This window comes from Micropterus dolomieu, linkage group LG12 (assembly GCF_021292245.1).
Source record: "Micropterus dolomieu isolate WLL.071019.BEF.003 ecotype Adirondacks linkage group LG12, ASM2129224v1, whole genome shotgun sequence".
Lineage (NCBI taxonomy): Eukaryota > Metazoa > Chordata > Actinopteri > Centrarchiformes > Centrarchidae > Micropterus > Micropterus dolomieu.
Window position 1 is genome coordinate 12,555,722 of NC_060161.1, and position 16,085 is coordinate 12,571,806.

The 16,085-nt window shown below is 39.6% G+C and overlaps 1 protein-coding gene across 1 annotated transcript; it reads left to right on the forward strand.

Annotated features, from left to right (window-relative positions):
- The first annotated feature begins 5,326 nt into the window (after positions 1–5,326).
- On the forward strand, positions 5,327–13,718 carry kcnj13 (potassium inwardly rectifying channel subfamily J member 13). Its single transcript, XM_046065413.1, has 3 exons — positions 5,327–5,371; positions 10,690–11,252; positions 13,144–13,718. Exons 2-3 carry the CDS (start codon positions 10,736–10,738, stop codon positions 13,716–13,718), a joined length of 1,092 nt encoding a protein of 363 aa, XP_045921369.1. The 5' UTR covers positions 5,327–5,371; positions 10,690–10,735.
- Positions 13,719–16,085: the final 2,367 nt, after the last annotated feature.

Genomic DNA, 16,085 nt, shown 5'->3' on the forward strand with positions numbered 1-16,085 from the left:
CGTCTCTTCCAAATATGGTCACGTCCAGTGCCGCTGGTTGTAAAAACTCAACATGGCGGTCAAACTCAAGGCTTCAGAACGGCAGTCCACAAACTAACGAGTGAAGTCACAATGACTACCAAAAAGCCTCTTGGAGCGATGCCCTACAGGAAGTCAACCATTTTGAATTTTATGGTAATTTTTGGATGATTTACAAACTCCTACTAGGGAATTAGTCTGACCAACTTCTGACAATAGTATGGAAAGTGTCAGTCCAAAGTTAGACCTTTTGTTTATAAGAGTAAGATCAGTTTTTATTATATTGCTCATCAAGTCACCAGAATCCCTTAATTAAAACCTGTCCCCCATTGCTTGTTTCTGTTATTGTGTGACTTTGGTTTACGTGGTTTACGTTTTAAAGGGTAAAAAGCACCAAAGTCACACAATAACACAAACTAACTGATCAAGGCAGCATTAGACAAGAGAGGTAATATTACAGTTTCTGTCAGGGGAGTCTGGTGGCTCTGATGAGAGCCATATAGTGACCGTTTCTGATTGAACAAAAAAAAATTCTCTTTTGCTCTCTTTTACTCTTTCTCAGTAGGGGTCCTTTCCATAATGTTGTGACACGTAAAACAAAAAACAAACACTTTAGCGGACATGCAGTGTTAATGACATTTCACCCGTCAGTGCACTCGTGCTGCCCCTAACCACTGACAGTTAATGTAAAATAAAAAAAATTATAATAATTGATAAATAAATAAACATTCCCATCTGGTTCTTATTATTAATTAGGCTGAATCGTCACAAATATTACATACTCCACAATGGAGTGACTCCTGCGAGCTAGTTCCTGCAATCAGCTTGATCGGCACTTTTTGCATACACACTTGACATGCTTCACTCACCTGAGCATCTATCAAACACATCTGCCCAATTTGGCCATCTATTACCATCTCTCTATGCACACTAAACACTAACAGTTGCTGTGCTGTATTTACATGTAAATAACCCTTTTTATGTGAAATGACTGCAATGTAAACAATATAGACTTTGAGCGGCAGATAAATGTCGTTAACATGTGTTTACACTGATAACTTTATATGTTGTGTTTTCATCTTGTTCTACTGCCCGCAAGTGGCCAAAAAATCAATGAATGTGGCATTAATATTTGACTAAAATATAAGAGAAAATGAAATTATTTAGCTGAGTGAGAGGGTGGACAAGAAGGAAAAAGAGATTTTGAGTAAAGAAAAAAAACATGAAACACCAAAGTGAACAGGTAGTCTCCTGTTCTCATATGTGCATAAGCTGTTTCAAACCTCTGATGTGCCCTTGGAGAAAATAATACAAGAAAATACAAAACAAAAGAGAGAGGGTGTGAGTGAGAGAGTGGAACAGTGAAGGGACACATTTCCCAGCAGTAGGTGAATGAACCATTGCTCACTCTTCAGACTAATGAGAGAGAATGAAGGCAGCTACAATGCCTCCTACTCTGACACTGTCATCTGCCACCTCTACTGGAACCAGTCAGACCACTACAGGACAACAGGGGGGTAAGAGGGGCCGTCAATCACACAAATGACCTACACATAAATGATTCACTCTGTCAGACTAACCGGCAACTGTTTGATTTGAAGTCATCATCCTAATTTTTATGATGATGATCGATGATAAAATTAAAACACGATATGGAAACTCTCACCAACACTGTGTCCCACATGACACCCTTATCCAGTCATCTGGATACCATTCCAACTAAATTGTTCAGAGAATAATGGAGGAAACAGGCTGTAGTCTGCTCCAAATGTTAAAGCTCCCTTTGCTCTGAATGTGTCCCAGATTATTTTAAAATAGCCTGTGTTCAGCCACTGCTAAAAAGAACTGGCCTTGATCCATTAGTTTTACTAACTTTAGACCAATCTAAAAATTGCCCTACATTTTTGGGATTATTTTCTTATCGTTATTCATCGGTCTTACAATTTGAGACTAGTCGGGATGAAAGAAACAACTTCAATTTAAATAGTTTGTTATTCTTATACATTTGTTATTCTATACATTTGGATTTTTTTTCAGACCTATTTAGATCAGCCTTAAATGTAAATCAAATCAAATTGAGAGATTTACAGTTAAATATAATTTATTATAAAAGACAGTCAACCAATCATTTCGTCCCACGTCTCACATATCGTGTGACCGCTGTGACGGCCCCTGTGTGACCCCTGTTGTTAACCATCTTTGTTCTGTTGAGGTGATTGCTGATCGGGGGCACCTGGGACCTGTGAGCCAATGGAGATAAAGCTCCACGTCGTCAAACTACTTTCTCTTCTCTCTTCTCTGCAATCCAGACGTACTGTGTGTGGCCTGATCACCCCGACTGCTACGTCTTGCCTTGGGTTTAATTATGTTACGGAGACAAACCTTGCACATTTAAATAGTTATGTTTAGTCCACTCTTTTGTTAAATAAATCACTTTTTGATCCTTTATGGTGCCTTGTTCCCTCTTTTGTCATGGCCCTTGAGCCAGGCTGTGACACTGCATTAGCAAGTCTTTCAGTCGTCTCTCCAATGACTCCTGACTGTTAAACTTGACTCACTTCTGTATTGGAAAACGCTGACATGGCAAACCTCAGGAATACTTTCATTTGTCAACCCTACACCTGGCATTCTGTTGGTTGAGAGATTTTGACAGTGTTATTGCACAGAAAATCACAGAGCAGAGCAGAAATCTGAGAGTAGATGCGCACAGAAGCAGCCTGAGTTTAAGGAGAATGACTGAAGCTGAAAGTCCATGTAAGCAACAGCATGTCTGAGTGAAAGCACACGGGTTGAGCAGAAGCAGAGCAGATGTACACACAAGCAGGGAGAGCAATGCAATTTTGGCTATTAAGGGTGCTCAATGTCTTATTTTACATAGAACTACCAGTTTTCTCCAAATAAGTTAATGTACAGCCTATTATGATATAAATATTAACAAATTATGCTGTAAATAAAAATGTGAAAAGAAAGAAGCTTGTAATAAATCTGTGTAGGAATAAATTCAAAATTATAACCCTTAAGGAAGGGGTGTAGTGTGCATGTATGAGCGTAGCGTGTGTGTGAGTGAATGTGTGTCTGTGTCATAAACTGAATGATAAGAGGGAGAGAGACAGCACCAGCTGTGTCAGTGCTGAGTTGTTGTGCACCTTGGGGGACGTTTTAATCATTTATCACCATTGATAAAACAACACAAAGAACATTATGTTTTTAAACAGTACTTGGAATAGACCTGTGAGGAACCGCAACGTGCATGCAATTGTTGGTGACCATACAGGCAAAACTCAGCACAAGATCGGTGAATGACTCTGCAGCTCCTCAAGATTAAAGTAGCGCTAACAGTGTGTAACCCTTCCCCCTGGCCGCTGCAAAAACACACAGATGATTCGACGATTCTGATTTGACTACATAAATCCTTAGTCAGCCCTACTATTCATGCTTTTCTCCCCTCCCACCTGGACTATTGTAACGCCTGATATACCTGCTTCAGTGCCCAAGACATAGCTCAGCTTCACACTGTGTAGAACTACATCCAGGCTTCTGACAAGGACCAAATGCTCTTTTCACACCGACCCAGTGTTAGCCTCCTTGCGATGGTTAGCAATTTCTTTTAGAATCCATTTTAAAAACTTACTCATGACTTACAAGGCTTTACATGATCAGGTGCTAAAGTACATCAGTGAACTCTTTAACTTTAACTCCTTACTGCCCAAAAAGGCTTCTCAGATCTGCTGGGTTAGGCCTGCTAGCTGTTCCAGAGTCCAGGTTAAGGTCAAAGGAGGATTGTGTGTTTGCTGTACTGTCACTTCCAGTTAGGCTTCCAGTTAGTATTCGATCTGCTGACACTGTTTATGCTTTAAAATCTTGTCTTAGGACACATTTTTACAGACTTGCTTTTTGGCCTGACAAATTCATTTAGATAATACAGCTCCACCTGACCACCTGATTTTAAGTTTATGTGAATATGAAGTTGTATTCTTTTCATGTCATCTATTGAAAGCACTGCGCATAGCTTAAAAAAGTGCCATTCAAATAAAAAATAAAATTATTCAGTAAATGTCATGTCAAACTGTCCATTAGATCTTGATATTTATTTTGGAATGTGGAATGGTTTTGATCAGACTGTGGAGCAAGGGGAAAGCCAGGGGATCACCTAAAAACATTATAAAGGATATTATTTTCATAGTTTTGTGTGACATTTAAATCAGTTATGTTACCAATGTACACACCAAAGTAATTGCTTGGATCTGGGAACAAGGCAACATGGGTACATCAAAGTCTGATGGGGCAGACGATCAGACAGATTGTAAACAATCCAACAGCTGATCCAGATGATCTAAATCAGTGATTAAGAACAAAATTACAAAAATAAACCAAAATGATCCTTTAAGAAACATCCTTGGACAATGGCTTTCATGTCAATTCTGCTTTACAGCAACATTTTGGACGAACTGACACACTTACTAACATGCTGACCTTGCAGCTCGAGGGTCAAATACCAGTGTTGACTTTTAACCTCCAGTCATGTGGCTCTACTATTGTTTTGACACCAGCAAAGAAGCTCTCTGTGACTCCTTGGTTAATATATTAACTAATCTGAGGTCACATAGTGATGGAGTAACGTGGCAGTTGTTAATGAATGAGGTTGGTAAACCAGTGCCCCATATTTTAAACCACGTCGTGCATCCAAGCATAGTCCAAACCCACAGAAGTTTATTTGAAATCCCAATGGAGATGCCAAATTTTTCCAAAGACACCAAATGCCAGACTTTAGGAAAATTAAATGATGCACAAAACACACCCAATATTACCATTAAATGTAAATCTTTCTCTCCATAAGTTGTTATTATTTCATATGGGGACAAAAGATGTAGACACAGATACAGATGTATGCACACACTTTTACACACACAGATGCACTAACTTATCAGCAAACCCAATTTCTCGCAGCAGCAGCTGCGGGACACCAACCAGCAACAAGCAACTCTTTGAATGAACTTTGACAAGGTGTTGTTCTTTTCCCCCCTCCCTCTGTCGTCTGTCTTCCGGGAACACTAATAGGCTCCATGCAGAGTAATGTGACCAATTGAATCATCCTCGCCCTGGAGCTGGAAGCTGCAGATCGGAGGAGCAGAGAGCGCCGCGCTCAGTCCGGCTCCCACACCGAGAAAAACTCTCTGGGGTGACACTATCAGTTTCTCTTTGGGACTCCTCTGGGATTTTATACCCCGTCCTCCAAGGAACTAGTGGCACTATTTCCTTCTGCCTCGGCCCCTTTGCCCACTTGGCAGACCACAGACCAGTTCTTAGGTGAAAAGGTCAGAGGGCCCCTGTTTAGCCCTGACTGCAGCTCTAGGTGAGTACAAACTCCAGCTTGTGATGCTGGACAGAGCTAAGGCCCTGATACCAGGACAATGAGTGAGTGATCAACTGTGATCTGATCAGTGCTGGTGCTCTTTTAAGGAACCTGAGATAATGCAGCTTGTTGAATCCATACTACGAAACATGATTTGTCAGATGACATCAATTATGTGCACTTTATAGTTATTTGTTAATTATAATGAAATACTTTCCTAACTGTTTTTATCATTTCTAAAACCCAGAGTTGGTAAAATGACTGTGGGTAGTCCAGATTGTAGATAACCACACAAGGGCATGTGAAAGTCAAGTCAAGTTTTTTTGTCACTAGATGGTCACACAGATTAGTTTTTCTATTTCACACATTAATGTTGTGCGATAAAGTTGTGTTAACAGGGAATAGCAGAAGAGAACAGCTGCAGACTGAATGTTACATAAACCCCTCTGCACCCCTCTGAGTTGGAGATAAAGAGACTTTTCCACTAAGTCGTATTCGTTACTTGTACGTTAGCACAGATAGCTTGTAGATGGGAAAATGGCTGACTAGGCACCATCACGCGTAGCCATCATTACTAGGAGATGACTGCATTCTAAATATTCCACCAGCCTCAGGGACTTCACGCTTCTCACATTAGTTCCACAAAGTGTTGTTTGTTAGCATAGTCATACATTTGAACAACTCACAGGGAGGAAAAGATTTCTAAATCTGTGGATTCAGACATTTACTTAAATAAAAATGAGGATGTGTTCAAAGTTACATGTAGTCAAGTATCAAAATATGCACATGTGAATTAAACAAAGACATAAAGGAACAGTTCCCCATGGCATCCATGATTAAGACTTATACCTAAGTAGAGTACTCGAGAATATGGACTTTTTTCTGATTGTAATCATTAATAAAAATAGATATGAGTTGAAAAATAACTCACTAAACTCAGTGAAACACACATATTTCAAGCAGCATAATGCATGCGCTGCATTTCCATGACTCTGCAGAGACTTCAACTTCATCTAGCAGAAATACAAACACAGGGTGAGTGTATTAAAGCTTTAGGGTTAATAACAGGCACCATACACACATTGCAGATTGATCTATGTCCTTATCACTATCCTGATTTCAGTGTATATACCACCTACGCATTTGCACAAATTTGTTTGTAAAGGAACATAATGCCATAATGAACATAATGAATGAGGAGGCAAACATTTTTAATGAACATGCCTGCAAAGTCACATTTATCTTAAAAGTTTTAAGTTTAAGTTATAATTGTAATATCATTCTAAATATCTATATTTTTATATTTGTTTCCCTACAACATTTTCTTATTGGTTAGGGTTTGGAAAGATAGTGGTCATGGTTAAATATTGAGAAAGTCACCGTTGACCTGAAGCAAAATATATTACTTTTTCATCTGAACAACCATCTTTCCCCAACCAAAATGTTTTTGTAGCCTGAACTTTACCACACGCCGGACACTGACCACAAACCCCTGTCTCCAGTGTATGACCATCCAACCCGGACCACCTCCCTTCTGTGTCCAACATGAATATAGCACTTCTAGAACCAGAAATGTCCAAAATCTTTCGCCAGTGAACATAACCCAGGCAGAAATTATGTTTCATCTACAACACATTCTGCAGATTAATTCAGTAATGTATTCCAGAGTTTTTGGGAGACAGTGATCATCAGCTAACTCCTCAACAGGACAGACAGTATTTGTCTTGAGTTCACTCAGTGGCTTGTATTATATTAGAACAAATCATGAAAAGCATTACAATTTAAGCCATTAAAAGAACCATATATGTTGCAAAATGTGCACTTACAGTAAAGGCTTTGTATGTGTACATACAGTACAATAGTATAGTTATATAATTTAGTATTGGCCACTTTTATACAAGTGTCATATAACTTTATACTCACTGATATATGACAACCGTTTTATATGCAAAATGTTTTATACTATACTACAACATGTTTATGTGTTATATACATGCTTTGCCATAAAAACAGATGTAAATGACATATTATAATGTCTTGTTATTGATTAATTCATCCTATAGATAAACTACCTAACTACCTTATATTTGAAGTATTTGGTACTGAACTACCATAAACAAGTGCCCATAAACATGGAAGATATATACTGTAATACATATTGTAAGTTTTTACAAAGCATTAAATTGGACATTGTACGTTGTATGATGTGACACTTTATATATTTGTTTAGCTTTTCCATAAAATTATCCCATACTTGTTGTAATAGACCAGTGCATTTATTGTACTGTTTATCTTCACTTGTTTACATTATATTCCAAGACTTAAAAAATTCTTGACCTCAGACTTCAAATACATTAACATGCCCTCCAAATTTCCATTTTCATTATTGAATTGCCAAAACTAACAAAGGACCCTGTTAAACAGCAAAGAGGAAATACTAATTCAGATGTTTTGGAACCTTAAAGGAGATGAGAAGATGTATATCAATCTCATGTTTGTCAGTTTGTGAGTCAGGACATGGTTAGCCTAGCTTAGCATAACGTCTTAGAGCAGGGGGGAAACAGTTAGTCTGGCCCTGTCCAAACTGAAAAAATACACCTACCAACACGTTTGATTTTAGTTTAGTTTAATTTAAACCATTTATTTTGGAGAAACAGCCTGTCACAGCGACTGTGTGCAGCTTCCTTAAGTCTTCTTGTAACAGTGGGGTTGTATGTTTGGTATCATGCCCATCCTATAGCGGGAGATTCTGAACACAAGTGTTGGGCAGATAGATCAACAGTTTTTCTTCAAGAAATAGCGTCAGCATGTAACCTGACCTAAAACCACACATTTCTGTTTGTGTGCAGAATCAACAAACAAGATACTACATGTTAATCAGTGAGCTTTAGAGGTGTTGGTATGCGTGTTTTTGAACTTTGGACGGAGGCAGGCTAGCTGTTCACCCCTCCAGTCTTAATGCTAAGCTAAGCTAACCATGTCCTGACTCCAGCTCTGCACTTAACACACGGACATGAGATTAATATTGACATCTCACAAACACAGGAAGCGTTGTATGAATAGTGGGTTTTGCTTTAATGGCCAGTGTGGTGACTGACTGATCCAGGGACAGCTCTGACAGACTGAGATGCAGTACAATGAAGACTCAGCCAGCACATGGCTCTCATGTGACTGTTATCAAGCTGCTGTTTCCCCAGCCTCAGCACAAAGACAAACTTCTTAACAAAATCAACTACACATTCAGCAGACAAACTCCTTATTACCCTGCTGTTACTTCATATTATGTCTCAGAGAAGTCTTCACTTGTTTGGTGTCTGCTTCACAGATGAACACAGAAAGTGGTCTGATGTCTGTTATGCTTTCCTTATTTTATGACAACTACTGAACTACCTGAAGATTTTTTATTTGATAGTAACTGAACCCAAACCCAGTATATTTTCATTTGAATTTTTAAAGAAACAATGCTACTGTATGATGTTATCAAACATTATTTAAAAATTGTAATGTCACTTCCCATTCCCCTTACAATGGAATTAAGGTTTTGTTCCAAAGTTAAATCTCTTACTCTCCCTGATTTTTGTATTTTAAAGATATACGCAGGTCACAGCAAATGCATTAAAAGAAGTTGCAAGTGCATAATAGATGCATGCATAAAATGATGGTAAATGTATATTGTAATTGGTGAACAAGAAAAGTGGAGAGCCATGCAGTGCAGTAAGTTTAAAGCTCCCCCAGATGAAAGACACATTCCTACTCTGCATGTCGCTGTGTTCCTCAGACAGATTCCCAGCTGGGACCTGCTCTAATCTCCTGGCAACAATATTGACATAGAAATAGAAACTCTGACGAGGACAGGACTCTAGCTGTCTGCCTGTCAGGACAGCCTTCACATACATCTGGTGCTCAAAGTTTCTCTACACATATGTCCTGTTTAAATGAGGTACATGGTCATTCTGTAGATACAGCTTAAACTTGGGATTTAAAGGAACAGTTCAGCATTGCGGGAAATGTCTTAAATGAAAAGATGGATACCAATGATCTCTTTCCATCCAAGACTTGTTTAGAATAGCTTAGCTAAACATAAATGCTAAACTAGAGCTATCGAAAATGAAATAAGTCTAAAAGTCTTGAAGTGAGGCTGAAATTGTTTGTCCTTTTGGTGCTGCTACAGTAGTGGCCAATAATTCACTAGAATCTGATGGTCATAAATGCAGAGGTTTAAACTTTGACTTAAACACCAATAATTCATGACTTGAAGTAATAAATAAACATTTAAACAGCTTTAGTGCTATTAGTAATTTTTAAAATGGCATTTGTTCAGGGCTTAAAGTTTATAATTCGGATTTGACATGGGACTTGTAAGTCTTGACGTAACAGCCAAGACTTGACGCTATGACTTTTTTCCATCTCTGCAATAATGCACTCATCATTTAATGACAGTCCTCCTCAATATATATGATTTATTGTGTGCAAAGCTGAAAATTTTCCTGAGCGTTGTTTCAAAGGAAAGCTGTCAAAATGGAAAGGGTTCATCCTTTGCAGTTATCTTCTGCCCATTTTTCATCTTGGTTTTTCTACGTGTGTGTATTTTTCAAACGGTTAAGAGTAACATTTTAGACTTGAGTGACAGATAAAAGTAACAAGACTAAGCATCTACAGACATGCTGATGGCTCAGCAAAGCACAACAGTATTTTGAGCTGAATGCTGTTGTCGTGATGCAAACATCCTCACAATGACATTGTTAACATGCTGATGTTTAGCAGATAATGTTTATCATTTTCACCACCTTAGTTTAGCATGATAGCATGCAAACGTTAGCTAATCAGCAGTAAACACAGGGTACAGCTGAACCTGATGGGAATGTCATTAGCTCTGCAGGCATTTGGTCATAAACCAAAGTATTGAACACATTAACATGTTGATCTGATGATGGCACTAGATAAAAAGTCAGAGGATCACCAAAGTTATTACAGTTCATCCTGAGGGGAACATGAAGGTCTGAATCACATTTCATCAAATCCATCCAATAGCTGTTCAGACATTTCACTCAAACCACAAATGTCAACCTCATGACTAGAGGAAAAGTCAGGGGATCACCAAAGTTAATAAGATTTATTGTCTGGAATGTCTGTACAAATCATTATGGCAATCCATACAAAAGTTGTGTAGATATTATAGTCTGGATGTTGATGCAGTTTTAGCAGGTAACATTGGATCTATTTTTTGACCAACAACAGTTGGCAACAGTTACATCACCTAAAGAGTCCTGTCCTCCTTGCCAGGTTTGAGCTCTGAGCTGGGTTTTTTATTATTTCAGGATCATCCTCACTTTGACTTACTCTGCTTGAGATCCACCTGCAACCATGACAACCAAATCCAACAGTGGGGTTCTGGGTGGCAAGGCCTCCTCCTCTCCTCTCTTGTCCTCTCCACCCCGCCAACGTCTGGTCACCAAAGACGGACACTGTGCCCTTCGTCCCCCTCTATGCCCTTCAGGCTCATGGCGCGGGGCCTCGGGCAGAGCCTGGCTTCTGGCCCTGCAGGACCTGTGGGGACTGTTGGTGGGTCTGCGCTGGAGATGGGTCCTGCTGGCCTTCTGCGCCTCCTTCCTGGCCCACTGGCTGCTGTTTGCCTGCCTGTGGTACTTGCTCGCTCACCTCAACGGAGACCTGGCTGTGCAGGACCATGATGCCCCCCCACAGGGGCATGTGGTTTGTGTGAAGCATATTACCAGCTTCACTGCTGCTTTTTCTTTCTCCCTGGAAACACAGCTGACCATTGGGTATGGCACCATGTTCCCCAGTGGGGACTGTCCTAGTGCCATAGCACTGCTGGCTGTGCAGATGTTGCTGGGGCTCATGCTGGAAGCATTCATCACAGGTACAACTCACCTATTCCTAAAGCCTTCTCACAAACTCTGAAGTCACAGTCTCAAATGTGTCTCAAAGGACACATTTAGAGCGAAATCTGAAGATAATTACCGTATTGGTTAAAAATGTTAAAATCCATTGACTAAACATTTACATATTCACAACAGGTGAGCCTTTTACATTAAGAAAGTAATTCATTATAGGTGGTTTGTAGGGCTATCCTGCCTAAAGAATATCCTGTTCGACTAGTAGTCATTAGTTCAAGCCATTAGTCGACTGGTCATTGCACATTTATGATATTAATTTAATTAATTCCACTTCCAGGGCTGAGAAAGAATGTTATCTTTAACATTATTAACACTGTGCTACATTACAGAGAAATACAAAACCGTAATAATGAGCCTTTAAAACATACATTTTACAAGGCGCACGAAAAGACCTGTCTTGTTGAGCCACTGTTGTCACGCTGGCCTACCCAGCGGTCCAGAGTTCCTCTGCTAGTGTGGTAAACAAACACAGCTTTTCGACGACAATGGTTTACTCAACTATTGGGGGGCAGCCCTAGTTGTTTGCAGCCTTAATGTTCTGTAAAAGAATTTAATGAAAGCTTTTATTCAAAGCTTTTGACACAGACAAAATGTGACATCTGCTGGACGACCCTTGGTATAGCATTTTACACAGAAGGCTCAAACCCTAGACTATGATGACACAGTGAGTGATTATAAACGTATTCTTAAAGCTGTCATTTTTTTTATATTTTGTTCAGTAAAGAATGTATTACAGCAACTGACCGCTTTTACAGCTCTGCTGATAAATAGTGTTGCAGATCTGATAATAATGCACACCCCTTGTCATCAGAACAGTGGTTGAAAGTAACTGGATACTCAAGGACTGTACTTCTTATTATTTACAGTACTGTGCAAAATTTTAGTGAGGTGTGGAAAAAATGCTGTGAAGTAAGAATGCTTTCAAAAATACCCGTTAATAGATTATATTTATCAGTTAACAAAATGCAGTAAAAGTGAGTGAACAGAAAAAAAAAAAATCAAAGATCAATATTTTGTGTCAAAACAGCATACATTCTTCTAGGTACACCTGCATAAATTCAGGGATTTTGTAGGCATAACACCAGGAGCCAATGATCACCAATTCCATATGTAGGTTAAAAAACAATCATTAAGTGAAAACAGAAACAGCTGTGTGGAGGAATACAACTGGGTGAGGAACAGTCAAACTCAGTTTACTGTCAAAAGCCATACACCATGGCAAGCCTGAGCACAGCAACAAGACACAAGGTAGTTATCCTGCATCAGCAAGGTCTCTCCCAGGCAGATATTTCAAGGCAGATTTAGGTTTCCAGATGTGACACATCATGCTTACTTCCGTTCACAATCGATTGGCCCCAAGTTTAATCTGCAGCATGACAACTGGATGGATGGGTGGGTTCTTACTTTACAGCATTTTTTCCATACCTGCCAAAAACATTGCACAGTACTGTATGTTTCTGCTTCACTACATTTCAGAGTTTCTGAATATTGCACTTACTACTACATTACGTTTATCTGACTGCTATAATTACTATAGTATGCATGAAGGCACAGCATGAATTAAGTATAATCTTTCTTGGTCTTTCTTCTGACTTCTTTTGACTACAATTTATAACAATTTTATCTATTAGCTGCAGGCAGAGACAAATCAAAAAACAATGACGGAACCATATTATAAATTGGACTTCTGACATGTCATGTTTTAAAATTACTTAGTTACATGTATGCATCTAGAACATTTTCCGGTTTTACCTCTGCTGCTTTTGTCAGAATCTGATTTCTTTAGCTGTAATTTACTGTAAAGCAGCATGAGATCATCATATGACATTAAAGTCTCATTGTCATAACCTTCAGGTGCATTTGTAGCCAAGATTGCACGTCCCCAGAAGCGAGCAGGAGCCATCCAGTTCAGCCCCCAGGCAGTGGTGGGCCAACACCAAGGCCAGACGTGCCTCATGCTACGAGCCACCAACCTACTGCAGCGACCACTGGTGGATGTGAAGGTGAGTGCTGTGCTCTATGAGGAGCATGAAGGTCAGGCTTTGCACCAGACCTCTCTGGACTTCCACTTGGATCATCTGGGCCAACAGCCCTGTCCCTTCTTCATCTTTCCCCTCACCTTTTACCATCCCCTGGACCGCCGCAGCCCCCTCTACCCTGCCCTGTGTGAGGGCATGTCCAACCACTTTGAATTAGTGGTATTCCTGTCAGCCTTGCAGGAGGGAACTGGTGACTCCTGCCAGAAGAGGACCTCTTACCTGCGCCAAGAAATCCAGTTTGACCGTCGCTTTGTCCCCGCCTTGGGGCTGGACGCTCGAGGGAGATACATGGTAAACACCCAGCACTTTGACACGGCCCACTCAAAAGAGTCTTTGAACAAGGACTGTGTGGTACAGATCAACGGTGATGGCAGTGACAGAATGGAGTAAGAATGCTGAAGGGGAGGGATCATAGGAACAGCAGGAGTTTCTGAGGCATAACTGGGGAGGGTAACAATGGGGCAGATATTTTCTTTAGGAGGTATTTGGTTTAATTGGTACATCTGAATTTATTCACGTAACATTTTTAATTAAAATGTACATCAGATGTAGGAGCTGCTGCAGACTCCCTCAGCACCTCCCTTCAATCACTTGGAATGTTGCACTAGGGACTCCTTCCTAGTCTAGGGATTTCTAGTGCAACAACCAGGGTCTTACCTGCCACTGGCTTCCCACCGCTCGATATATGCAGTAGTGTTGGTTGGAGTACCTGGCCAGCAGAGGGCACAGTTTCTGGAAATTCAGTGTGAATAAATAGTTTTCTACAAGTTGCCCATTGGTTCTATCGGTTATAACAACGCTATGATACCATACTCACAAAGTTAATAGCTGAGATCTGAGAACATGGCTACATAGCTACACAAGCAGTCAGACGATCAGGCACGTTTGAAACAAAACTCCACACATACAACAAAAGAGAATGGTAAAATTATATTATTCTTATTATATTATTATTGTAAAGATCTGTTACACTTTATAGACCAACTTTCTGCTTCAGCTTTGAGCCACCATGTGGGTTATCCCACAATTAGGCACATTATAGGTGTGCTCACTTTTGGTTTCACCTTAAAACAAAGTGGGAGCTAATTTGTCTTAACCTGTTGGTTACTGGTCATCTGACTGCTATAGTAGTATTTTGCAGTGTTAGAGCTAGTTTCAGCAATGTGCCTTCTGAGACATCCACAGTTACTATGCTGAATAGAACATTATCGTACCTAGTGGAAAAAAACATGGTCATAAAGTTGTAATAAACTGCAGTTTTCTTTTAAATTTTATCTAAATTAATAAGCATTTTGTCATTCTTACTTTTCGTGTGAGGTTTTGTAACTGGATTGAGTATGATCAAGCTATATTTGAAAATATTTTGTTTATTTGTGGTGGCACAATCAATTTCAAATTCAGTTCCAGTAATCAATATTTTATTATAACACTGAATCAAATGTCAATGTGTAAAATAGTATTCATAGTGATGGACCCACAGAGAATAATCACCAACTCCATTTTCTGTTCATGTTTCACGGCATATTTGGTGTTTGGTTCAGTTCCTCCATTCTTATCAACCTGGTTTCCAGCAGCAGCAGGCAGCTGTCAGCAAAAAAAGCTCCAACTGTGCAGCGCACAGCAGCAAACAGACACAATTAGAAGCTAGCTGGTAAACATAGTGGACCATTTAGCTGCTAGAGGCTAATATTTTCTTCAGGAGTTGGTGGAGACCAAGAAAGAGCTAAAAGACAGAGAATATTGGACTTCATCAGGTCGACACAAACACCATTCTCCATGAATGATTATGTTGCTCTGATTTGTTAATATGTGACAGTTGTCAAATTGTTCTTCTGTACTTGAGTGACAAAAAAATGTATGTAGCTTTAAGAAAAATGTAAACTTTATTGTATTTGAGTGTTTCTGACTTTGTTGACAATAATTTGAAAGATGCCATGATCACATAAAACATTTACACATGAAGAATGAATGAAAACAGTTTGCACAATGTTCTCAGTCCCTGGGTGTAGATGAATCTGACTTTGAAAAGTGAACTTGAAATGCATTGTGCCACCACAGCTTGAACTTGAAATATGTATACCTGAATTTATTGAAATTTGTTTTATCAATTCAGTTTCACAAACAACAAATTTTCCAAACTTCATATTCACAAGTAAGGAACATGGATTAAATTCCAAATTAAACCATATATTCAAATCCAACCACATTCAAATCTAATAAATATCTGCCCATAGGTTATCAGGTATTGCTGCAGACTAACTAAAGGTTAGGACCAATTATGATGAATAGTAATGATGAATGGAAATAACAGGGTTGGCACCAGGCAGATTGTGTTGGGGGTTGTCATAACCGTTTCCATTTTCTAACTTCTGTAAGCAGCACATTATGTCACACTTTGCAGTTGTTAGCAAAGAGGTTCTGGGTTCTAACCTGGCTTTGTGGAGTTTGCTTGTTGTTCCCAAGCCGCACGGGTTTCCTCTCTGTTCAAGTCCAAAGACACATAGGTTAGGTTAATTAGTGACTCACAAATTGCCTGGACATGTGAATTCTGTCTCTTTGTGTCAGTCGTGTAATTGACTGGTGAGCTGGACAGGGTGTATCTTGCCTCTCACCCAAAGTCAGCCTGGAGCTGATTCCAGCTGACTTTGGGTGAGAGGCAAGATACATAACGGTTGGGTGGATGGATGCTCCACAGTTCCTTCACTGCTGACCACGCCCACTCTGGTCACATTTAGAGGACCATGACACCATAATGTT

Excerpts from the sequence above, each read along its gene's own strand:
- kcnj13 (XM_046065413.1), top strand. The coding sequence starts at position 10,736 with ATGACAACCAAATCCAACAGTGGGGTTCTGGGTGGCAAGGCCTCCTCC. Across the intron at positions 11,253-13,143 it reads GCTGGAAGCATTCATCACAG|GTGCATTTGTAGCCAAGATT; the intron begins GTACAACTCACC and ends CATAACCTTCAG.